This window comes from Tenrec ecaudatus, chromosome 1 (genome assembly GCF_050624435.1).
Source record: "Tenrec ecaudatus isolate mTenEca1 chromosome 1, mTenEca1.hap1, whole genome shotgun sequence".
NCBI classification, from domain to species: Eukaryota; Metazoa; Chordata; class Mammalia; order Afrosoricida; family Tenrecidae; genus Tenrec; species Tenrec ecaudatus.
The window spans coordinates 247,966,712-247,994,118 of NC_134530.1; the positions used below are offsets into that span (position 1 = coordinate 247,966,712).

At 39.2% G+C, this 27,407-nt stretch overlaps 1 protein-coding gene across 1 annotated transcript in view; it reads left to right on the plus strand.

The window, feature by feature from the left end:
- Positions 1 to 27,407, plus strand: part of DNAH14 (dynein axonemal heavy chain 14) — a 419,312-nt gene that overhangs the window by 197,215 nt on the left and 194,690 nt on the right. Inside the window, exons 37-41 of the mRNA XM_075542667.1 lie at positions 8,312 to 8,405; positions 10,305 to 10,513; positions 11,256 to 11,508; positions 22,072 to 22,150; positions 24,991 to 25,220. Of these exons, the coding sequence (XP_075398782.1) occupies positions 8,312 to 8,405; positions 10,305 to 10,513; positions 11,256 to 11,508; positions 22,072 to 22,150; positions 24,991 to 25,220 (865 nt within the window). The remainder of the gene's footprint in view (positions 1 to 8,311; positions 8,406 to 10,304; positions 10,514 to 11,255; positions 11,509 to 22,071; positions 22,151 to 24,990; positions 25,221 to 27,407) is intronic.

Consider the following 27,407-nt stretch of genomic DNA (forward strand, 5'->3'; position numbering starts at 1 on the left):
AGTCTGTTGCAAACGATCTCTTTAAAGGGTTAAAACAAAGATGTCATATTAAGGATTATCGTGTACCTGATCCAAGTCATAATAGTTTTCAGTCTGAATGAAAACGAAGACCAAAGGAAAACCCGGTGCCATTGAATCACGGAGTAGGCAAAGCAAAGTGGCTAGACGAATGAAAGCATCGTATTGGAAGGAGTATAGCCTGAATGCTCCTTCAAAGGGAATATATTGAGTCTTTGTGCCATGAACTTCAGACATGTTACCAGGAGGTACTAGTTCCTGAGGAAGTGCATCAGGATTGGTAGAGGGTTGGGAGAAAAAGCAGAGGATATTCAACAAGACAGATTGACATAGTGGCTGCAACAATGGACTCAAACATAGCAGCAGTTGTGAGGCACAGGAGCTTGTGGTGCTTCGCTCTGTTTGACTCAGAGTCACTAGGAGTCAGAAATGACTCAACAGCAAGGAACAAAAACAGTGCAACACTGCTCTGATTGCTGTAGTTTGCTGTAAGGTTTGATGTTTTGAAACGAGGAGGGTTTTTTTAAGGTGCTGACAAGCTGATTCTAAAATTTACATGCAGAGTTCATGACACTGCTAAAGAAGCAGCAAAACTGGAAGGTAGTAAGACCTATTACATGAAGCTTGACAAAATTAGATTAAACTAGTACACTACTGGTGCATAAAAATTAGGGCAATTCAAGCAATCTACAGGTTTCTAAAGGGAAGAATAACACTATAAGGGATGTACAGCATAAAATAATCAGTCAGTTGAGATAAAAAGACATCATTTACCCAAGCACAAGGTCAGAAGGGTTAGGAAAGAAGGAAAAATGGATATAGAAAACAGAAGGAGGAAGCGAGATAAGCAACATTACATTTAAAGGATTGTAATCAATGAGATAAAATATATTGTTTCATGTATAGCCTTTGACCCATCAACTAGATAATATGTGTTCTCAAACGAGTAAGGATAATTATAAAAATTTACTATACATTATAGGACTAGACAGCACATTTCAAATAATTGGTATCAAGACCATATCTCCCAGAAAGACAAAGAAAAAATATTTATTTGATTTTTTAAATCTCTCTTTGCTGCTTGTAATCCAGCAGTCACCTCAATCTTACATCGTTGTTTTTTCGTTTTTATTCCCCTCCATCAAGCAGGAGGTGGCAACCGTGTTCTAACTAACTGACCATACTTTCCATGCCTTCGGCTCACCCACTGGATAAGTGCTGTGTTGTTATCCTTTTAGAGTCCCCTTTGCAGGTGTGTCCTAACCCATTTAAAGATCCAATTTTAATGGCTAAAGGCAAGTGGGCTTACAAGCTCTCTATTTTCATGCTTCCCAATAATCATTCTATGAATCATTGTATCAATAACAATAGGCAGAAGAAAATATAAGCCTAGTATAGTCAGATCCTAAACTTAATTCTTAAAACAATCAGGTTCAATCCTCATCTATCTTATCTTAATCATTATATAAACTATTCCATTGATATGAAGTATGGCCTTAGGCCTCTGATTGAATCAAGCCATTTTGACCTTCTGTCAGCCATTAGCAACATAGTCTCTGAGAAATTCAAGGAGCAATTTCATCACCTGAGCTCAAGATTCGCATTTATCACAATCATTTTCACAATTGCAGACAAGATTAACCAAAGACAATTTCTAAGAATTAAAACTTTAAATTCCCATGTTCTTTCCAGAAAACAACCCGGTAAACTGTGTGGCCATATCTGACATCTGGCTAGTCAAAGAAGAAAAACTACCAGAAAGCAGGGGTCAAAAAAAATCCACTCTTCATCTTCATGATTTGTTTCTCTAGCACCCCACTCCCAAGGTACCATAATGTGCTAGTCAGGGTTGACTCGAGAAACAAATCCAGAGACACTCACATGTGTGTAATAGAGAGCTTTTTATCAAAGAGTAATTGTATATTAAAAAATATCCCAAACCTGTTTAGATCAAGTCCATAAGTCTGATATTAGCCCATATGTCTGGTACTGATTCATAAATTCCTCTTTAAACTCATGCAGTCATGCAATGATGCCAAATGCAGGAAGATCACAGGCCAGTGGGTAGAAAATCTTGTAGATCCAGTGGCAGTGGAAGTGTTTCAGTGCTGGCATGGGTCTCCATGTAGCTCCTCCAGCTCCAGGGCTCTAGCTCCGTCAGTGTATCGCCATGTGGTTTGTCAACAAGAATTTCTCATAGAAAGTGGGGGGGGGGGGGAAGAATAGAGAGCCAAAATCAACACTGTAACTAATACCTTCAACATCTAGAAGAGGGGCAACAAATTTTTTGAAAGAAAAACAAATCATAAAGCTAAGAGGAGAAAGAAATGAATCAGAAAGCAAAAAATACCGATAGGACAAGAAGTTAGTTCTTTTAAAGGATTAACGAAAGTGGCAAACTTAATCAAAGAAAAGAGGGGTGCAAATAAGAGACAAACGATTGAAATCACAACAGAACAAATGGCATGTTTAAAACAAGAGTACTATCTAGGAAAGGCTGTAATCTAACAAATTTGAAAACCTAGATGAAATGGGAAAATTCCTGGAAATGACTGTCCAAACTAACACAGACTGATGTAGAAAATCTCTAACAGACCCACCATAAAAGAAGAAATAGACCAGGTCAATAAAAAAATTCCCTCAGCAACAACAAAAAGCCTAGGGCCAGGTGGCATCACAGGGGAATTCTACCAAGTATTTAGAGAAGAGTTGCCAACAATTCTTCACAAACTACTATAGAATATAGACAAGCATAACAAACTCTCGAACTTTTATTAAGGGAGCATAACTTTGATACCAAAATCAGCAGGTGTTACCAAGACTGAAAACTGCAAACCAGTATCTCTCGTGAACACACAGGCAAAAATTCTCGTTAAAATATCCTAGCCAATAAAATCCAACAAATTTATCAAAAAGATAGTGCATCATAAACAAGTGAGATTCACACTAGTTGTGCAAGAATGATTCAACATTAGAAAAGCAATATAATATACCATATAAAGAAACAAAAGCTAAAAACCACGTGAGCATATTAATCAAAATCATATCAAACATCTGTTCCTTAAAAAACACTCAACAAAATAGGAATAGAAGGAAATTTCTCAACAGGATAAAGGCTGTATATGAAAAAACAACAGCTAACGTGTCATTCAACAGGAAAAACAGTTTTCTGCCGTGAAAGAGAAACAAAAATTTGTCTTATCACCACTCCTACTTAATGTTGTACTAGATGTCCTAACTAGATACATTAGGCAACAAAAAAGAAAAGAAAAGAAAAAATCTGAAGGGACAAAGAAGAAGTGAAACTTCCACTATTTGCAGCTGATAAGAATTTATACCTAGAAAACCCCAAAGACTCAACTAAAAATTATTGAAAACAATTGTAAAATTTGACAGGATACAAGATCATGTTTTTCTTTGTCACAAAATGATAATAAGACCACTAACGGAAATCAGTCTTTCGTAGCCTATAGACAACATATGGATTCTGGGCTCCCACCTTAATTCTATGACATGACCCTGATCAATACTTTCCTGAAGTGTTCACTGAAGATAATGGGTGCAGAAGTAAAGTGTGGTGAAGAAAGCAGATGGTGCCTGGCTATCAATTGGAATAGTGTGTGGGGTCTTCAAGGCTTGTATTCAAACAAGCAGCCATCTAAGTGAGACATCAATAAAGTCCACATGGAAGAAGCACGCCAGCCTGTGTGATTCAAATAACAAGTCCAGCTATGATGAAGGGAAAAGTATCAGAGCTTACAATGTGAACACCCAATTTGTAGAAGGCCGTGGAGGACAATGGGAGCCCAACATCCATCTGCAGAGCACCTAGACAGATTAAGCTTCTAGCAGCTCCCTCTGGACACAGTCAAGGGACAAAACAGCTTTGCTGTCAGACGGAGATTATTGTAAACTTGAGTATGGTGGATGGAATTACGGTATATTTTGATACCTGGTCAGTTGACCACCCTCTTGACCCAATCTAAATTTGTTCTGGGTTTAAGTATTTCTCATTTGTTCCAGGACATAAATTTTCTCTCTGGCTTATTTTAATATTGCTAGCAGTCTTTTCTTTTTCCTCTTTATTTTTTATTTCTATTTTGTTATTTTTAATTGTTTCTATTATGCTTCCCAATTTATGAAGCACAGAAGGAGTGAATGCATAGAGACAATAACTGATGCAAGTGTTTACTGGGAATGATGGAGGAAGAGTGAGGGGAACTGGGACGCAAATAATGAATATGGGAGGGGGGAAGGATGGACTAGAACTGATTGTGATGATGTATATGCAATTCTTTTTAAAAGCAATTTAGTTATGGAAGTGTATGACATTTTATACAATAAAATTATTTTTAAAATCGGCTTCTGTATACTAAATAAAACAGAAATCATGAGAATACCATTTACAATAACCACATAAAAGATTACTCAGTAGTATATCTAATAAAAAAACCTAAGACTAATACACAGAAGAAAGAAGAACACTACTATAAGTGACCAAAGGAGACTTACATAAATGGAAGAATATTCCATTTTCATAAATAGGAAGTTGTATTTATGTGAAATTGTCAATACTATGAAAAGCAATCTATAAACACAATGCAATATGTTTTAAAATGCATCTACATTTTTAAATAAATGGAAAAAATAATTTCAAACCTTAGGTGGAGAGTGAAAAGACACAGAATAAACAAAGAACATCAGAAGAAGAAGAGCGAAATAGGATGCCTCTCACTCTCCAACCTAAACCTTTTACACAGCCACGGTAGCCAAACAGCCTGGGACTGATACAAGGACATATCCATAGACCAGTGGAACAGAACAGAGAACCCAGGAAAAAATTCATCCGCATACAGACAACTGATCTTTGACAATGGGTCAAAAGACATTAAATGAAAAAGAGATAGTCACTTCAACAAACGGTGCTGGTAAAATTGAATCTCCATATGCAGAAGAATGAAACAGGACCCATACCTCACCCCATGTATAAAAACAAATTCAAGATGAATCCAAGACCTGAATGCAAGTTTCAGAACTATAAAGATCCTCAGAGAGAAAACAGGGATGAACTTAAGGGCCTTACTGCAGGGCATTCACATACTACCAAATATAATTAAGGAAACACAGACAATAGAAGGCAAAATATATTATTGGGTCCTACTAAAAATAAGACAATTGTGTACATCAAAAATAAAGAATAAAAAGGGAACCTATGGGCTGAGGAAAACATCTGGCAGTGACACAACGGACAAGGGACTAAACTCCAAAATCTATAGAAAACTTCAATACCTCAATAAGAAAAAAATGAATAGCCCAATTAAAAGTTGGCAAAGATACAAACAGATATTTCACCAAGGATGACATCCAAATGGCTAACCAGCATATGAAAAACTGCTCATGATCATTAGTCATCAGGAGATGCCAATCAAAACAATGACAAGATACCACTTTACACTGATGATAACAACCAAATTTTAAAGAGAAAACAACAAATACTGAGCGTTCGGGGAAATTGGAACCCTCTTAGGCTGCTAGGAGGACTGTAAAATCGTTGTACGCACACTGCGGAAAGCAATATGGCACTACCACAAACAACTGGAAATCGAGATTCCATCTGATCTAGCAACACCTCTGTTGAGTATATCCACAAAAGAAGCGGGAGCCACGCCATGAACAGGCGCAGGCATGCCCTCCGTGCTCCTCGCAGCCCTGTTCAAAAAGCAGCACGAAGGAAACCACCCAAACGCCCACCAGTAGAAGGATGGCTGGAGAAGCCTCGCATATAGCACAGTGGAATAGTGGGCCTCGCTGAAACACAGTGATGAACACATGGAGCACTGAATAGCTTGAACGGCCCGGAGAACATTACTCTGGAAGAAATCAGTCAATCACAAAAGGACAAATATTGTTTGAGAATACTACTAAAAGGATAAAAACCAAGACAAAGACTTGTATCCAAAAAAGACAGCAGACTCTGGAGATAACCGAGGTGAGGGAAGAGAGGAAAGATAAAGCAATGGACTAGCGATTCGCGTGGACAGGTGTTCACTGGGTTAAAAGGAGGATGGAGGTCCACAAAAGGGAGAAGAGCAATCAGGGGAGGAGGGCGGGGTAGGCTATGGGGGTACCTGGGGGCCAAGTAGTTTGAACTGTTGAATGCAGCAATAATGATCTGAAATGTAACACCCCACACACACACCTAATTCAATAAAAACTCACACACAAAGGGAAAGGAAGGAAGGAAGGAAGGAAGGAAGGAAGGAAGGAAGGAAGGAAGGAAGGAGTGAGTGGTAATCAGACTGGCAAAAACTGAGTCTATTTCAACATATAGATAGAATTATTAAAATTGTATTAGTGGTTAAAAACAAATTATTTCAGTCAAGGTCTATAAAATATTGAAAGATAAATCATCCCACTCTCTTGCCTCTGTATGTGAATATATGTGAGTGCATGTATTCAAGTATATGAATTTCCTATACAAGTAAAGTAATATTTTTAATCAATGAAATCATTATTTAACATCTGTATAATTTAGCATTCTCCTGTATGGGAAAAAATTTATAAAGACAATTATGTCACTCCTTTCACAGGAATAAAACTCCAAAAAGTTAAAATCCAAGTGTCAAAATAAAACTATACAAAAACATAATATTTAGGGAGAAATAATCAAGTACACAATAATATTTGGGGACATATTTTCAGAGTGAGAAAGATTGGAAATTCATAGATTGGAAAGTAAAAGATAGGATTTGACCAAGTTTAAATATGAAAATATTTATCTAGTGGTGACCTTAAAGTTAAACACAATGATTTAAAAGAAATATTTATTATATATGTAATAGGGAAATTAGTTAGTACTCCTACTATAAAAGAGTTTCTAAGATGAATTATGAAACTGTCAGACAACTAAGTAAAGAAATTAAGGAATTAAGAAGTTGATAGAATAACAATTGCAAATTGCCATTATAGTTAAGAAAATATGCTTAGCTTAACTCTCAAAAATAATATTTATAATAATTATATGCACCATTTTTTTCAAAACCTAAGAATATAGATAGCTGATACCAGCAGTTTTAGCAAGGCTATAGAAAAATAAATATCCTAAAAACTTGTTGGTGGGAGTGTTATTTCCAGAAACTTTTGGAACAGAATCCATTGAAATTCCTTAGAAATTTAAGTCCCTGTATCCCTTTGGCCTAGAATCTCACTTCAAATAGATATATGAAGTAAATTGACAGGAGCTTGACTGCAGTTTCCCTCACTGCCATCACATTGATTCCGACAAATTTTAGGACAGTGAGAACTGCCCCCTATGGGTTTGCAAGTCTAACTCTTTCCAAAAGCAGAATGCTGCATATTTCTCCCGAGAAGCTGGTGGTTTCAAACTGCTGACTTTGCAGTTATCCGCTCAACTTGTAACGACTAGACCACCAAGGCTCCAAGAACATAGCTCTAGGAGTGATCATTTCAGAGGTTTGTATTAAGAATAGGAATTGAAAATCGACTGGGACTTGTTCACCTTCCCAATGAGGTTTGGTCGTTAGCAGTGATGGAATACACTTAGCTGTATTGTGAGACCTGGCTGGAGCCTGAGCATCTTTGGTTGGTCTGTCTCTCAGAGTTCACAGGATGTGTCTTCAGCACAGCTTTAGAGTTGTATATTCTCGCTCATACTGAAGGCCAGTCCAGTGCTACAGAGACGAGTGGTTACGTCCTCAAATAATTAAGAGTCAGCCATGTGCATGTGTTGGGATTTCTCTAGTTTAACATAAAGTCAGGCTATACTGGAATCATTGAGATGGAATGCATATTACAGTGGAAACTCTCCTGGATTCTGTCCCCAAACTATTCGATCAGAATCTCCCAGGATTAGATGTTGGAACATGTAATTTTAGCCAACTTCATTAAGTATTTCTTATTTACCTAAAATTTGATAGAAAGTTGGGAAATATGCAACAAGACATCAATATTGGTTATCTATACATAGTGGACATGCAGAACACTTTTGTTTATCGTCTTAACATTTTGCAGTGTTATTTGAAGATTATGCCAAAAGTATGCACCCTCCATGCAGAGGAAGAAAGAGACTAAAATAAAATAATTTCCTAAAAGAAATGACCTGGAGTCACAAGTGAGCTATATTACACACTATGTTGGCTCCGTGTTAGTCTCTTCAGAACAAACTCTCCTGCCATTCATGTTTACTCTCAAGAAAGCACATTGATATCAAGTGATTTTGAGTTAGAAAGTGTCATCAAATAAAAGTTTTCAAATTATTGATTATATATTTTAGATTTTCAAACTTGAGACCTCTGATACAGCAGATATTTATAGTAATATTGTTGAGAAGGAGATGCATAAAGAAGTTAAAACACCAGAACGTCAAAGTAAGTGTTATTAAATTGAATAAAGATAATGGATGTAAAACCAAACTGAGCGAATAGGAGCTTTACTTCTGTCTTTAGAATACACCTTGTGTAATGATAGCTTGTTCTTGTGTTAGTTTTTCTTTTGTGTGTTTATTTAAAATTTCTATAGTATTACAAAATATGATACTAATAAAACAACACCTGGCTGTCACTGAGTCAATTTTGACGCAAAGCAACCCTACCGGACAAAGTCGAGCTGCCCCTGTGGGTTTCTGCGGCTGCAAAGTTTTATAAGAGCAGAAGACCTCAGCTAACCTATTATGCCAGCAGGGTGTGCATGTGTGTGTATGTGTCCGGGTGTGTGTGTCCGGGTGTGTGTGTGTGTGTGTGTGTGTGTGTGTGTGTGTGTGTGATTATGTAAGTAATCAGCCTTACATAACTCTTTCAGTTTATAACTATTTCTTAGCATTTCTTAAGTACCAGTGAAATTTTAAAGATGAAATACCTAATGGTTTGAGAAGCAACAGCGGCATTATCGGATAGGAATGCCTCTGAAGTGGGACTCCAAACAATCTGCATAGGTCAGGTCGTCATCTCAACCCAAGGGGACGCATCTAAAATGGATTACACGTCATTATGTATCCATCAGCTTGCTACCTACTAGGGGGACAGAGAACATGTATGACGACGTGGCACCTGCTCCAAAGCAGCCACACTTTGCGGGAAGATCAACCACTGCTTTCAGCTCGCGTCTCTGGTTGAGCCTCTTATCTGCCATAGCACACTTATGCTGCAGACAGTGCACGAGACGTTTGCAGCTGCCTATTTCTTAGAATCCATGAATTTGGGGGGTGCCCTTTGGCTTGGGGGGCATTCAGTTGGGAGATAGCAATAAGTGGGCGCTGTCCATATTCTGCGCAATCGCTCTTAGGTGTGAGTCCATTGTTGCAGCCACTGTGTCAATCCATTCTGCTGAGGGTCGTCTTGTTCACTGTCCCGATGCTTTACCAAGCATGATGTCCTGCCCCAGGGACTGGCCTCTCCTGACAACACGCCCCAGGGATGCGAGCTACTGTAAAACAATTCCTGCCGCACGTATTTCAGCCGGGCAGAGGCCCATCTACATGGAGCCTCGTTCTGCTCTCTTGTTCTTCTGGCATACTTCAATGCATTTATTTATTCCTGTCTGTGTAGTGACCCATTCACAGCTCCCCCGTTCTGACCCAACAGATTTTCTAAAATCAGGGAGCAGTGTGGTAGGTATAGAGTATAGGTTGCCAAACTTATTTAGCTTACCACACCCTTTTCAGGAAAAGAACTTTTTTTTTCTCTCAGTGTCTCTCTGGCAATTACAAATATTTATACCCCAGCCCCGAGTCCAGGATAAAGTGTCAATATCTGTGTTTGCAGCCATCCTGGAGGTTCCAGCACTCCCCATGGAGTGGTTATTGTGCACCTTGGGAAACACTGGAGAGGGTAGAGAGGAAATGGGCTCCAATGTGAGACTCCGAACTCTATCTAGGCAACTCTTTCCTCAAATGTCCATCTATTTCTCTTCGTTATTCCCTGCGGACAGCATCTCTTTAAAAAAAAAAATCCCTGGATGGAAGGGAAAAATTCACAAATTATATGATTCCGAAAAAGAGAATAACATGGATCTTCCTTCTCCCTAAAATTTGAGGGCTAATTATACAACTGAGCAATATGAGTATCTAAATATTGCTTAAAGAGTCGTTAAGTATCTTGTATGAATATTCACAATTAGCAATGGAACATACACATTAACACATTCGTGCTAATGTTTTCCAGGAGATTGTTTTTCCTCTTAATTAGAAAGTGTTTCCTAAACAAAATACAGAAGGTGCAAGATTATGATGAAATTATTCTCAGCTACATTAAAAATATTCTTCTCTCCAGATTTTGCCTGGCAGTGGATTGTTTTAGATGGTCCTGTGGATCCCTTGTGGGTGGAAAACCTAAACTCCCTTCTAGGGGAGAGTAGAACACTGTGCCTAGCAAACAGCGAGAGAATCACCTTAACGGATAGCATCAAAGTGATTTTTGAAGTGGACAGTCTCTCTCAGGCCAGTCCTACCACCATCGGTTGCTGCGCAATGGTCTATGTGGTAAGTGTTCGAAAGCAAATGTCCTAGAAAATCAAGCATGCTCGTTGGCATAACCACTAGGCATTATCTACCGGATTATTAGGTTTACTTTATTTTTGCTTCTGGATCCAGGAAACTGAAACCAGTAGTTCCGATGGTGAGGCCCCAACATCTCACAGCCCTGAAATGAATCTAAGCATAGTTATTCTTACTTTGACTGCTACTCTTAGTAATTGGAGTGGTCCGTCTTCTCACAACTGTACATCAGTAATGCTTTCAACAGACATACAGCTGTGAGTGTGAGGTGTTTTTCATCAGCCTTAGGACTAGGGGGAAACATTATTAAGGCAGAGGTGACATGAGCATATAGACAGCCTACAGTTAGTGATTAACCAGGAGTGGTCATACACTCTAATTCAGTAGTCTTTATTGCATTTAATTGAATGTAATAAATGAAGTTAACTATAGGGCTGAACCTCTGGAAAGGCAGTTTCTCTCATAATGTACATAGGCTCAAAATATCTGCCTACACATAATTCTCCAATTGCTTGTCTTCTTGGAAAACCACAGTTAAAAATCATCGGTTCTGCCAGTGAATGGTAATTATTTAAGCTGTTTTTAATCACTCTCATTTTAATGAATGATGTTTCTAAACTATATTTTTAAGTATTACAAATATTTAGTAAATAGAAAGTAAGAAAGCAAGAGGGAACTATATTTTTATTCATTTATTTACATCAAATGATCTTTTTTATTTAATTAGGATCCTGTTGATCTGGGATGGGAGCCTTATGTCAAATCATGGCTTTTGAAGACTTCTAAAATTATGGGTCAAGAAGGAGTGAAATGCCTTGAATTTATGATTAAAAGAAGTGTCCCTGACGGACTAAATTTTCTAAAGAAACATCAGAAATTTCAGCCATTCCCAGTACAGGACTTAACAATTGTCATCACTCTTTGTAGGATTCTTGATGCTTTCTTTGAATTCATGGATAAAAATGGAGGCTTGGGACAAAGTGAGTTTTTCTCCTGAAATCATAGTAATGATATTATATTATATCATAACTAGCCAATGCTAATCATTTATCGCTTTCTACTGAATCTTATAAAGGGTCCTTGGTGTGCTGTCAGGGAAGGGTTGCACTTCTACAGCCAGCTTTGGTGCTTCAAACCCACCCACCAGCTGTGCGGTGGGAGAAAGATGAACCTGCTCCTGTAAAGACTGACAGCCTTAAAAGCCCCATATTGAGTCTCTATGAGTTGGAAAGTACCAACAATGAAAGCCCCATGAACTGCTAAAAGGACAAACCGACCTGTATTGAAAGAAGGCCAGAGTGTTCCTTAGAAGCAAGGTTGGCAGGACTTCATCTTGCGTACTTTGGCCATGTTGTCAGGAGAGGCCAGTCCCAGGAGAAGGGCATCATGCTTTGGTAAAGTCGAGAGGGCAGCAAAAGAGAGGAAGGCCCTCAATGAGATGGATTGACACAGTGGCTGCATCAATGGGCTCAGTCACAGGAACAATAGTAAGGAGGGCACAGGACCGTGCAGTGGTTGTACATAGGTCACTATGGGTCAGAACTGACTTGATAGCCCCTAACAACAACATGAGCTGGAATTGTGTTGATGGCAGTTGATCATATTTTAAAAATCTCACTGCCATTGAGTCGATTCTGAGTTATAGCAACGACCCTATAAGACAGGGTAGACAAATCGGATTAGACCAGAACATGCTCACTGATACAGATAAGAGCCCGCAACACAGGGGATCCAGGATAGGTAAACCCCTCCGGGCCAACAAGGAGAGTAGAGATACCAGGAGGATTAGGGGAGGGTGAGGGAGAAAGGGGGACTCGATCACAAGGATTGACATATAACCCCTTCCCAGGGGGATGAGCAATGAAAAAGTGGGTAAGGGCAACGGAGGACGATGTAATATATGAAAATAATAATCTATAACTTATCAAGGGTTTGTGAGGGAGAGCAGGTGGGGGGAAGGAATGGGAAGAAATGGAGAGCTGATATCAGGGGCTCAAGTGGGAAGAGAAGGCCTTGAAAATGATAATGGCAGCTTATGTGCTTGACACACTGGATGAATGAATGGATTGTGATGAGATGTAAGAGCTCCCAATAAAAGTATTTAGTAATAATTTAAAAATACAGGGTAGAATTGACTCTCTGGGTTTCAGAGACAGTAAATCTTTACAGGAGTAGAAAGTCTCATCTTTCTACACCAGAGTGACTGGTAGTTTCGAACTGTAGATATTGTGGTTAGCAGCCCAATGCATAACCTACTTGTTATTCGATGCCATCAAAGAAAATAAAACAAAGAAAAGTCCCTTTCTTGTTTCCAAGAGATCTTCAGTATAATTGGACCAATGGCACATATGCACATAAAGCAAACTTAAAAGCATGTATGGAAAAGTATTATTAAAAGTGAATTAATATTGTATATCAGTATGGACAAGTCCACAAAAAAGCCTTCGTGTAGAGAATTCTTTAGGGTCTCTAGCAATAGGATGTTTCTTCTACTTTAAAAGGATTCTTAGAAAGAGTGGTGGAAACGAAATCCTAAATGTAACCCCAAATCCTAAATTGAAGCTGAAAATATGCAGAAGTATAAACATAGACAGTTGTAAAACAGTTGCAGGAAGAGATCAACAAATTCAGAAACCAGTGTAACACTATGGCTAATGGCATGGGCTCTAGAGTGAAAATTCTAACATACAAATATGACTTCTATTTGGTTCCTGAGAAGAAGGCAAAGTAAATTAGCACAGGCTTTCAACTCACTCTCAAAACCCCAATTTTGGTTCTAATAAACTAACTCAGAAATATCTAGAATTTTTTTTAAATGAAAGAAATACCTAGGATGACACACACAAAAACAGGTTAGGTGCAAATAGGGAAGCAGGAAAAAGGTGTATTTGGTCTATTATCAACTGCCTTCGAATCTGAGAGACTGGCTGATTGAAGAGAGAGTACATGAAGAAAGAGCTAGCTTACATTCAGATGAACACCCCATGCTTACCCCACTGCCTCCCTCTAGTTCTCATTCCCATTCCTTCTTTGCTAATCCTCTACACTTTGCCCTTGGGTAGCAGATGGCCTTTGGACCGTCAGTGATTGACTAGTCTAACACGGAGGTGAGTTCAGTTGCAGAATTTATTCTCTGGATCCCACCATTCTCTACATGACCAGGGCATCTGGTCTTTTCTTATGGTCCACATGTTTCTCCCTTTCTGTCCAGGGCCTTGGAAGGCCATCGTTTTCAGAACAGCTGGCAGCCACGCACCATCTCGCTTTTCTGGTCTCAGCGCCGTGGAGGCGATACTTACATGTTCCTTAGTCCGTTGAACTAATGGTTTCTGCGTGTCCTTCCATTTTTGTCACGCTCCTTTCTTCTGGATGGGGAGAGACCAATAGCTGCAACTTAGATGGCTGTTCATGAACTACTTCTTTTTTTCCCCTCTGTCCTGCCCAGGTGCCAAGAGAGAACGGATAAAGCAGATGTGATGAGCACAAATGTTGCTCAGACGAGTCAGCGCACTCCCAGCACCAGAGGGGGTGGAGCATGGGGTAGGGGCAAAGCCTGCATGTGTCAGCGATGCTCCCTTCTCCATCCGGGTGGTGGCCCCATCTCTTAAGATTTTAACTTCCAGGAGTTCTGTTGGACAGAGAAGAGAGGTAGGACACTGAGAAGTTACCTATATTTCTTAACTGTTCAGTGAATGAACAGTTAGGCATGCTGATGAGCATAGGAGACTCAAGTTGCTGTACCACATTAGGATGTAAAGCACTGACCTTGTGAACTCTGTTATGCCCGTTGACCTTGATGACCCCCAAGATTATGGTTCTGATCCCCACAGGCCTAGCAACTTATTCTTTCAAGGAGTTCCGTTTATGAAGTTTTCATGCCTTTTTCTGCTGTATGCTCCACTACATTTATGGATATATTTATAGTCAAGATGGATGCACACACAGATATCTTCTGTCAAGACATATTCATGGATACACTCCCACTCTCCATCCCCCACTGGTTCAGCTGCATGTCTAGCCGAGCATCAGCTCGGAGATCCCCACTGTTACAAGGTTGTGTGACCATGGTATCTCCCCTGCCAGGTAAGTATACTGGGTGGTGTCTGTACCACTCTTGCCAATCTCACCCAGAGCTCTGCCTCCATCACTTTTTTTCCTACCCTTCCTCTTAGTTCCCCTTCACCCAAGTTAATACTCACCTACCCTCTAGGCCATGATTTCTCTTCCTTCCGTTCCCTTCCCGCGCCTGGTAGTCATCAAATAATGTTTCTTTTAGTGTGAAAATCTTTTATTGGTTTTTTTATAATGATGGTCTCATAGAATGTTTTGTCCTTTTGTGCTTCAAACAATTTCATGCAGAATACTGTCCTCCAGATTCATTCACATTATGAGATGTCTCACCATTTTGTCATTATTCTTTAATAGTGCTTAGTATTCCAGTGTGTGTAAGTACCAACTTTTATTTATCCATGCTTCCACTGCTGGGCATTTGGATTGTTGCTGGGTTTGTTGTTTGATTGTAAGTGTGCTGAAATGCATATTGGTGTGCATCTCTCTATCATGTGGTGGTTCTTCTTTTTTTGAGGCATTTGATAAGTAGAGGGATTGCTGAGTCCTATGCTACTTCTTTCCCAACTTTGAAGGAAACCCCTTGAGATTTTCCAAAGTGATTCCACTGTTTTATAGTCCCCCAGTGAGTGTATGGAGTGCTAGTGTTTTGTTTTGAATCTAGCTGTTGAAAAAGTCTAACTACCTTTTAAAAAATTCCTTATCATATACTTTAAATGCCTTTAATTTCTGAGAAAGGTGAGTTCTGCATATTGGCCACTTGTTGAGTTACTCTGTCTTGTCTCCTTGTGTTACCTGTTGTATCCAAAACATTGTAGTGGTGTTGTACTTGTATTTAGCTTGTGATTATGTGTTTGTAAGATGTTATCCTCTCACCACCGTGGTGGGTTTAATAGAGAACCTGATTGTGTACAGAATTCTCAGTTGGCTTCTCATATAGCACAGTCTGGGAGAAAAATAGCAGAAAACACAATAAAAGTAGTTTAATACCTATAAAGTAAAGGAAAATTAAAGCAAGGGAAGAAAAGAAAGTAAGAAAAACAAAATAATCAAAGTTGGTAGGGTAGTAGAGAAAAAAGAGGAAGGTAAGAGAGAATAGTAAAGAAAAATTAAGAGAATGAATAAGGAGGAAAAGGAAAGTGAAGAGGAATTGAAGCAAATAAAAAGCAGAGAGAAAGGAAAAATAAATGAAAGCAAAGAAAGGGAAGAAAAAAGAATCAAATGAAGAAGAAAACAGTATATGCCTCTGTCAACTAAAGAGCTCAAGACATCTTCTGCATGCCTCAAAGGTGTCTGCAGGCTGGTCACCTGATGTGGAAAGAGTTAATGTGAACTCAATAGGAGACTGGAGTCAGGGTTCCTGTGTTAGACTGGTCACGTTGTCTAAAGAAATAAATCTAATGATATGCTCATTTATGTATAAAAAGGGGCTTTATGCCCATCTAGCAGAGAAGCAACAAAGCCCACATGGAAGAAGCACACCAGCCAGGGTGATCCTGAGGTGTCAATGGGAATAGGTATCAGAAGTTCACAGACAAGCAGTCAAATTGATGTGAAGGAGCATAGACAAAGTGGAGATCCAAAACCCACCTGTAAGATAATTTGTCAGTTCCTCAGAAGTATCACATGGAAGGGACACAATATAGCATGGATGAAACACATAACTATCCTCTAGTTCTTTAATATTTCCTCCCCTTACTATTATGGCCTTGGTTTTACCTCATCCATCTTGTTAGACCGACATAAGTTCATTTGTATAATTCAACTTGTTTGATGCATGGAATCCAAGATACACAGACCCTTCAGAAATAGTAATGGGAGTAATAATTCCCTGAGGGTATAGGAAGAAGTGGGGGGAGGGAGAACCGATAGCAATGATGACTGTATGACCCCACTCAAGGGGAACAAATAACTGAATCCATTATAGGGGAACAGATACATAGGACGACGGTGTACAATATGGCAAAAAGTAATAATAAATAATATTTAATATACTGCCTGGTTTAAAATCAAGCAAAGCTTGATCTTCTCGCCAGGCTTATTCAGTCTGTATGCTGAGCAGATCACCAGGGAAGCTGGATTACATGAAGAAGAAGGCCGCATCAGGATTTGGGGGAACCTGCAATATGCTGATGATGCAGCAGGCTTGCTGAAACGGAGCAGGACTTGAAGCACTTGCTGATGAAGATCAAGATATCCAAAGGGAAGAGGGAAGGGGGCATAGAAAGGGGGAACCGATTACAAGGATCTACATATAACCTCCTCCCTGGGGGACGGACAACAGAAAAGTGGGTGAAGGGAGATGTCAGGCAGTGTAAGATATGATAAAATAATAATTTTAAAATTATCAAAGGTTTGTGAGGGAGGGGGAAAAAAGAAAAATGAGAAGCTGATTCCAAGAACCCAAGAGGAAAGCAAATGTTTTAAGAATGATGAAGGCAACGAATGTATATGGATTGATGAGTTGTATAAGGCCCCAGCAAAATGATTTTTTTTTAATTGCAGCTCTCAGTACTGATAAAAAAGACTCAAATCCTCACAACAGGACCAATAGGTAACACCAAGAAAATGAGAAAAGATTAAAGGTGTCAAAGATTTCATCTTGCTTGAATCCATAATCAACGCTCATAGAAGCAGCAGTAAATCTATTACACAAGACCTTTTTAATTGAAAAGCAAGGGTGTTACTATGAGGACTAAGATGTGCCTGACCCAAACCATGGTATTTTCGATTTCCTTATATACATGTCAAAGTTGGACATTGAATAAGGAAGACCAAAGATGAACTGATGTCTTAGAATTGTGGTGCTGGCAAAGAATATTGAAAGTATCATGACTTGTTAAAGGGACAAATAAATGTGTCTTAGAAGAAGTACAGCAAACAAACGAACAAAAGTACAGCCAGAGTGCTCCTTAGAGACAAGGATAGTGAGACATTGTCTTACATACTTTGGACATGTTGTTGGAGAGACCAGTGTCTGGAGTGGTACATCACGCTTGGTAAAGCAGACGGGCAGCAAAGAGAGGCAGGCGCTCAATGAGTGAAATTGAAACAGTGGCTGCAACATTGGACTCACGCATCGGAATAATTGTGAAAATGATGCAGTACTGGGCAGTGTTTCGTCCTGTTGGTATGAATTGAAACCAACTTCATGGCACCTACCAACAACGTTGGGCCCATGGATTGGGCATTCCCCACCTCTGTATGTAGTCGTTGAAAATAATGGCAAAGGATTCAGAAGTTTAGGTAAGAGACTCAAATAAGAGACAGAATACAAATCTCTTTCACAGATACGAAAGACTGGCCTCTACTCTATCAGCTGCTCACCAAAAGCCCACTGCCATTGAATCCATTCAAACTCACAATGACCGTGTGGGACAGGGTAGAACTGTGGGATTCTGAGATGGTAATTCTCTATAGGAGTAGAAGCTCGTTTTTCTGTTGAGGAGTACCTGTGGGTTTTGAAATAACTTCAGCTTAGCAGCCCACCAAGTAACCCATGATGCCACCATGACTCCAGGCTTATCAGAAACTAGAGACTATATATCTTTTTTTTTTTAATTTTAACAATTTATTGGGGCTCATACAATTCTTTTCACAGTTCATATATATACATTCATCAATTGTATAAAGCACATCTGTACAGTCTTTGCCCTAATCATTTTTTTCTCTTTTCTTCTTTTACATTTTATTAGGGACTCATACAACTCTTACCACAATCCATACATATACATACATCAATTGTATAAAGAACATCCATACATTCCCTGCCCCAATCATTCTCAAGGCATTTGCTCTCCACTTAAGCCCCTTGCATCAGGTCCTCTTTTTTTTCCCCTCCTCCCTCCCCATTCCCCCCTCCCTCATATGCCCTTGGTAATTTATACATCGTTGTTTTGTCATATCTTGCCCTATCCGGAGTCTCCCTTCCCCCCTTCTCTGCTGTCCCTCTCCCAGGGAAGAGGTCACATGTGGATCCTTGTAATCAGTTCCCCCTTTCCAACCCACTCACCCTCCCCTCTCCCAGCATCATCCCTCACACCCTTGGTCCTGAAGGTATCATCCACCCTGGATTCCCTGTACCTCCAACCCTCATCTGCACCAGTGTACAGCCTCTGTCCTATCCAGCCCTGCAAGGTAGAATTCGGATCATGGTAGTTGGGGGGAGGAAGCATCCAGGATCCGGGGGAAAGCTGTGTTCTTCATCGATACTACCTCACACCCTAATTAACCCATCTCCTCTCCTAAACCCCTCTATGAGGGGATCTCCATTGGTCGACACTTGGGCCTTGGGTCTCCACTCTGCACTTCCCCCTTCATTTAATATGATATATATATATATACATATATATACATACATATATACATATACACATATATACACATACATACACACACTTACATTTTTTTTTCATGATGCCTTATACCTGGTCCCTTGGGCACCTCGTGATCGCACTGGCCGGTGTGCTTCTTCCATGTGGGCTTATTTGCTTCTGAGCTAGATGGCCGCTTGTTCACCTTCAAGCCTTTAAGACCCCAGACACTATCTCTTTTGATAGCCGGGCACCATCAGCTTTCTTCACCACATTTGCTTATGCACCCATTTGTCTTCAGCGATCCTATCATGGAGGTGTGCAGTCAATGATATGATTTTTTGTTCTTTGATGCCTGGTAACTGATCCCTTTGGGACCACTCGCTCACACAGGCTGGTGTGTTCTTCCATGTGGACTTTGTTGCTTCTGAGCTAGATGGCCGCTTGTTTATCTTCAAGCCTTTAAGACCCCAGTCACTATCTCTTTTGATAGCCGGGCACCATCAGCTTTCTTCACCACATTTACTTGTTCACCCACTTTGGCTCCAGCCGTTGTGTCGGGAGAGTGAGCATCATAGAGTTCCAATTTAATAAAAGAAGGTATTCATGCATTGAGGGAGTGTTTGAGTAGAGGCCCAAGGTCCTTCCGCCACCTTAATACTTGACCTATAAATATAGACACATAGATCTATTTCCCCATCCTCCTATATATATTTGCATGTACATGTCTTTGTCTAGACCTCCATGAATGCCCTTTGACTCCTAGCTCTTTCCTCCATCTCCCTTGACTTTCCTCCTGCCCTACTACCATGCTTCATCGCCACCTGGGCTAGAGTATACCTCTTCTCTAAGCAACCTTACCCTTGATCATTTCCCACCAGGCCTGTCACTCCCACTTCTCTACCATTTGGGGTCCCATGTTTTTCCCTTGTCCCTGGGTTTGTTAACACCACTTCCTTACCCCCCCTACCCCCCACCCCAAGTCCCCCCAAAACTCTCGGTCCCGTTGTTTTTCCTCCAGATAGTTCATCCAGCCTGTCCTATTCAGACAGACCTGTGGAGTCACTAACATGCACGAAAACTAGACAGAGGAAAACAAAGCAACAATATACAACCAGACAACAAAACAACAAAAACAAACCACTGACAAAGAACAGAATAAAACAGTTCACAAGAGAAAAGCTTGTAGTTAGTTCAGGGATCGTTTGCTGGCCCTTAGGAGCGTTTTCCAGTCCAGTCTGTTGGGGCACCACGCCCTGGCCCTGAAGTCCACTTTCAGCATTCCCTGGGGACCTTGCCACTCCATTCCCTTGCTGTTCCGCTGCACTCCCCCAGTGATTTGCCTCGGTGTGGTGGGATCAGGTCAGGTGCAATTCCCACACTGTGTCTCCGGTGCTGTCCCCTGTATCGCCCTTAGTCACTGAGGGGCATCATGTCTCATAGTGGGGCCAGCCATGTTGTTCTCTCTGTGGACTGGCTGCTCTACTCAGGAACATCATCATCACGGCCTGGTGGGCCAGGCTGTGCTCCACTCTCTCCTCCTGCCCCTTCATCTGCTCCCGTGTGCTCTGATCAAATATGTCCATCTCCCAGAGCTGCAGAGTCAATGTCGTCCTTTGGAAAAAATTCTTTTCGGGGGAGGGGCAGGAATCCACTTAATTTATGGTGCTGGGGCCAGCCTCTCAGACCTCTCCACAGGTTCCCTCCTCCACACCGGGATATTGCGTTCACACCTTGCGACACTGGGTTGAAGTCTGGTCCCACTTTCCCTGTGGAGATATAAACAATACCCTCCCCTTGGGTGGATTAATGCCCTATGACCCCACTACCCTTTTCTTCCTTGTATTCATCCTTTTGTTTTCCTTTCCCCACCTCCTCCACCAGAGACTATATATCTTTACTTTTAAAAGATTTTGGTAAATATTTGGTATTTTGTCAGGTAAGTTACATCTGATGAACACAATTTTGGTAGTACTGTGTCCGAGTATAGAACCTGAACTACATTTAATGTTGGTGTGTTGTTTAAATTAGTAGTCTCTATTTTACCCCTCTATGTTCTAAGATGGTAGCATTGATGGTGTAGTGGTTATGCATTGGGCTGCTGTCTGCTAGGTCAGCTGGTTCAAACCACCAGCCACTCCTCAAGAAAAGAGGAGACTTTCTACTCCTCTGAAGAGTTACAGGTTTGGAAACCTACAGAGGCAGTTCTACCCTGTCCTGTAGGGTCGCTATGGCTTGGAAACAACTCAATGATACTGTGAAGTACTAATATCCATTGCAGTGGCTGCTCAGAACACACAGGCAAAATTCACGATGAAGATCAAGAATTAGGGCTAATGAAGGAAATTGATAGATAAATCGTGTTGCAAGTGAGAAAAGCTCAGGGCACAGCTGTTTACAGGTGTAACAGGCCATGTTACAAAGTACTTTCACATTTGCTATAAATACCCAGAGAAACATATGTGTGTCACTGGTTTTGTTTCTCAAGAGTGCTCAACCTAAACCACAGATGTTCAGCAAAATGTTACTTGTATGTGATATTAATGATATTGTGTGATCCTTTTCACTTTCCATTCTGTCACCCTTTTTTGGCTGTCTTCCGAATTTCTTGGCACAGACAAGCCAGTGCTTCCAGTGCTCCAACAGGCTGATCCCTCAAACTGGACGGCTGATTCCTTCCTTGTAGTCTGTTCTTTTCCACAGGCTGGAAATCCCATGGAAAACTTTCCACCTTGAGGACCCTGCTGACATTGGAAATACCTGTAACATACCTTCCCTGCAGGCCAACACAGTATGACAAACTGACAGAATATATATTTGACTATGGGCACTACATTTTGGAAATAGTCACCTGAATGTTTTAAACTTTTCTTGTGGCATGGAACTATTTAAAATTTATTAAATAAAAAATTATGTAATTTTATATCTCAAATTAATAAAAATCAGTCCAAACACTTGTAGGAACATTCTCTGTTCATCTTTTGCTTGGAAAAGTAATTCCCACTGTTGTCTAACCAGGTAATGCTGAGGAACTGACTGGGTAAACAAAAAATTCTCCTCTGTTTATTTACAAATTAAGCAATGTTAGAAACAGGCTTTAATAGTTAATCAGGAAAAGGTTAATTATAATGTTAATAATAGAAAATACCCTTTCTCTTTAAGAAGATGATTCTAAAGACATTTCACCTGTGACCACAGCTACTTCAAAATCAAAAGTCAAATTCAAGGTTGCAGCAAACAAGTAAGTTCATTTCATCCACCAAATACATATGTTTTAGTACCTATGAGGTGCTGGACACACAACTAGTCACAGAATTACTTGTCAGTGACCCAACGCTAAAACAATAGACATTAAATATACAAATGTATTTGTCCAGACCCTATACATATTTGAGAAAGGAATAAAATTGACATGAATGTACTTCATATATCATTGATGAACTGTGACATGTGGAGCCAGTTACTAATTTTTTTAGCTTTTATTTGCTTATTTATAAAACTGGTATAATAATGTGATGTGCTAGATGTCTAGCATAGTGCCTGGGATGTAGTAAGTGCTCATTAAATTACTGATGTGAAAATTATCCTGTGTTTCTTTTGCTGCTTTGTTCAACAGGTCAGTCTTTGTTTAAAACTTCCTACATGCCATTGTGAACTGAGACATACATGTCACCTTTGTTTCTGAATGATATAGAATTTCTGCTCTACTTGCCAACTATGACTTAAAATCTGTTCACCTCTGTACATCTGAGTAGCACCTTCGTAGCTCACCAATTTCTTGTTTATGTCATTGCCATAATCTCCTAAGTGACTTCCCAAAGGGTAATCTTTAGTCTTATGGGAAACGAGATTAATTTTATTCAATCGTGAATGCCATGAAAATAATTGCATAAAATATAAGGTGATACTATAAAAATACATATACTCCACAGTCTTATAAAAGTATATTATTTAATCTTTGAAGTCCTCCATTGGCCATATTAAACTTTTATACTATTCTATCCTCTGAAATAACCTCAATCCTGAATTTGGCGTGTATTAGAACACTTCTATTTTTAGTATTACATGCTTTTGAACTTTAAACTTACACACTCACTCTGTATGCCCTTTTACCACTTTCATGTTTTGCTCCACATGATTCTTTGTACATGTACCTTAGCTTCCTCCATTTTCACTGCTCTCTTGTATCCCATTATAAAATAGTATCACTGTGTCTCCTCCTTATCATTTCTTATCCCTGTCGGGTTCTGGTTACGAATCTGGCTGTGATCCACCAGCCTTCTACTCCCATGTTGAACTGCCAGCCTTCTACTCCTGTAAAGAGCTACAGGCTGAGTTACAGTCTCACAGGGGTGGTTCCTAACAGAGTTTGAGTCTTGTTTTTATTTTTTAGTATTGATAAACATTTCACCTTATTTTCAGGTTTTTGTTTTGTCTTTTGCTATTGCAAGTAGTATTGTGATTTGTATGTTTCTGTGTGTGTGTGTGTAAGAATTTGATCTTTTCAAACGTGAACTCAAATACCCTTTTTTCTCTTGATAAATAGCCACCGAATGATTTCTCATTGCACTGCGAGTGAAAAGAATTCATACAGTTTTAAAAACCCCTACACCTCTCCAAGTTCATCTGTCTGTACATCAATGGCACTGGCTCGCTGCCCGCCCGCCCACCCCGCATTCCTTCCGCTCTACATGCTCTTTCTCCTACACTTTGCTAATCTCCCGCATTCTCCACGTATCAAGCTAACTGCTCCTTATTCGGAGATCTCAAACTCACTGCCATGCCATGGAATCCATGTCGACCCGTAGTGACTCCACAACAGAGTAGTGCAGACACCCTTGGGAGTTTCTGAGACGGACACTCTTTCGAGAGTAGAAAGCTTTGGGTTTGTTGTTTGTTTGTTTGTTTGTTTGTTTGTTTGTTTGTTTGTTTGTTTTCCTTCCACAGCGTAGCTGGTGGTTTCAAACTATGGACCTTGGGGTTCAGGTCCCAACACTTAACCACTACACCATTGCTCCACAGGAGTCCTGGTGACATACTGGTTATGCGATAGGCTGGACAGTTCTGCCCTGTCCTATAGGGTCATTATGAGTTGACACAGACTCAGTGGCAGTGGGTTTTTTGAGTTTTATTCAAGGATAAGGAGCCCTGGTGACATTTTCAGGTAAACGTTAGACTGCTAACTACAAGGACAGGGTTCAAACCCACCAGCCCTTCCGAGGGTAAATGATGCGTCTGTCAGCTTCCATAATGATTCACAACCTCAGGAATCCCATATAGAGTTGCTATGAGTTGGAATCAACTTGGTGGCCATGAATTATTCCAGAGATAAGAGGATTTTTCTCCCACAATCTAAATTAATTATCCCTAGTACTGTTTTTCATTATACTCTTGACTTAGCTTTTTGTTGTTGGGGGGGGGGACTCATGTCTGCTTTGTTTAGAATAATGAATATATAATAAGTATTCAATTAATACTGGCTCAATTCTGGAAATACTAGAAATTGACTGGAAATGGAATTCTGCACATACATTATACATGAATGATTGCAAATCAATTCTAATTCAATAATGAAGGCAGAATAGATCATTGCTTCCTTATGTATTTCTACAGAAATTAGCATTAGATTGTTTCCCCAAACTCAAAACCAAGTCCACTGTGATCATGTTGGTTCTGGTTCACAGTGACCCTCTAGGACAGAGCAGAACTGCTTCAAAGAGTTCCAAGACCATAAATCCTGACAGAAGCCAGAGCTTCCCGCTGAGAGGTCCTGGGGTGCTTTACCACCCTCCTTTCTGATCGTCAGCCCAGTGCTTTAAACCTCCATAAAAGTCATTCCGTTCGCAAATTGACTTCACATAAAAGGTTGACTACATGGTTTTTAACATAAGTTACTTGAAAAAATGCAAATAGTAGCAATGTGTACTTTATGACTATTATCAAAAGAGAAATCAGACATCAATTCTAAAGCTTTAAGTATATTAGAATTTGTATTAACAAGATTTGCCATGATAATGAAATGAATTAATGAATCATTTTATGAATATCTTCACTTTCTCCCTTCTATCCTTCTTACACTAGGTCTGAAAATGCATGGTATCTGGAGAAAAACCCTGACAAATTACCAATCATGATTCAAAAGCTTTTTGTGTTTGCATTTACTTGGGCATTTGGAGGAACTTTAAGACGTGAAGATGAACATGAAGATGACATACTATTTAGCACAAGTTTTGAACCGGATTCGCTCGCAAAAGTAACATATGATTTTGACAAGCTTGTGCATGAATTGTTTGAAAACAGTTTACAAGAAGGTAAACTAAAAAGTCATCATGTATTTACTTTAAAATACTAACGAAAAACTCTTCATGGTTATAATGTTGGTTCGATACATATTTTAAAATGTAAAGATTCAGTGTAAAAGAAGCTAATAAATATACTTGAACACTCTCCCTTCACTTACAGTAGACTAAGGAAATTATTTTAACGGGATATTATTGATTAAAGGAACTTTGAACAGATATAATTGTGGTAAATAAAGATACCAAAAAGAGACAAAATATTGAACATGAATACGAATATATTCAGAAAAACTTTAAGTGAGAGTTAAAATGTTTTCCAAATATACAAATTCTGCCAGTTTTATGTAACTTTTAACATTGTTTTGTTTTTGGTGAAGTTATGTGGAAAGGGTTCCGTGTATGGCAAAGGCTTTGTGTTTGGAAATTAAATTTAATCTCAAAGTATGGCATGTTAACTTATGTTTGAAGCCTGTGAATCAACTTACAACTCCAACTTGAAGAGGCAAATAAATTGCTTTGATTTTATTAGCCATAGATACCTCACATGTACATTTCTTCTCCCTGTCCACCTAAAGACAGTTATTTAATTATTCATGCCATTATATTTTTATTTCAAAATATTGGCTATGAGAGGCTGTTTCGTCAACTAAAATACCAGAATAAACCCTGATTTAGGGCAGGAGTTTAGGAAAGGGAAGGATAGGGAAGTGGTAACAACAGTCAAACTAAAAATCCATCAGATTAGAAATGAGAAAGAAGGTGGCAAAGCATCAAATAATGTCTCATTCATAATCAGCTTGCAAACAAAAGTATCTAAAACATATTAAGAAAACTGTTACTACGGTAGTATAGCCATAAGATTATCCATCTTATTATTAATTCATTCCAGATGGAATTATTATAACTTAATAAATATTTTTAAATAATTATATTCAGGGTTCTCAAAGCAGTAAAGAAGGGAGCAATATCCACTTTAAAACAAATAAGAAACTGTGGAACAAAAACAAGCAGAAAATGAAAAGAGAAATTATGACTATAAAAAAGAAACCTTTTAGAAATGAAAAATGTAGTCATTTAAATAGAAATTGTAATACAGTGGCTGTCAGCATTTAGGCTTGGGAGAAGGGTCTGAGCACAAATACATCATAGTAGGAAATTCTTTAGGCTATTAAAAGTGTTCTGTGTTCTACTTATAATATTGGTCCAAAGAATCCATTCATGTGGGGAAAAAAATCATAGAACTAACTATACAGCCCCTGAAAAAGTGACCATTACCTTAATGATCAGAAAACATATCAAATATTATCTGTGTATGGTGAAGTCATGTTTAAATTTTTTTACTTTGATTATTTTTTATTTTCCAAAATGTTCTACCAAGAGAATTTATTTGAACAATAGAAATATAAATGCTACTAGCAGCTACTCATAAATGTCTCAAGTGCTGCTTTGACAGTAACCAATATATTATGAGCATCTGACAGAATGGAAATACATGACCCTACACAGGAATTCTGAATTAAATTTTGAAGAATATCGAATTATGACTTACCGTGAAAACTGAATATGAAAAGGGGGAAAAGTTAACTAAATTTTCAAAGTACATGCTTAAGACAGATCTTTTTCTAGTTAACCAAAACTATTGTTCAGTTTTAAGATTTAAGGGGACATTTTGACTTAAGCTTTAAAGATTACCTCAGGACAGTAATTTCAGTGATTCATTCAGCTTCCAGGGCTCCAAAAGCCTAGAATTTGTGAACATTTGATATTTCCCCCTTTGATCAGGATTCTTCAATAGATCCTTGGATCAAATGTATATGGGCCCCAACCGGCTCTGGCTTCATGGCAAATGGGGCCATTGTTCAGAGAGACGATTCGCCTCAAGTTTTTAGGTAAATTAATTGCGATGTCCCATGAACAGTTATCTATATGGGATTGAGAACAAATTGCTAACAACAACTCAAAAGAATAGTTAGTAATCAGAGGGGTCCATTGTGTTTAGGTTAGTAAGAGAGGAATAACTAAGAAAAGTAGGGTCACATGGTTGACAACTGGAAAAACGTCATTGTCACTAAATTATATATATAGATGCCATTTAATTAATGTATACTTTGCTGTGTATATTCTCAGAAACAACAAATCAAACTGAGAAGGGAGGAAATTCTGTCTTAAACAACTTGGTATTATTGGGAAAAAGGATAG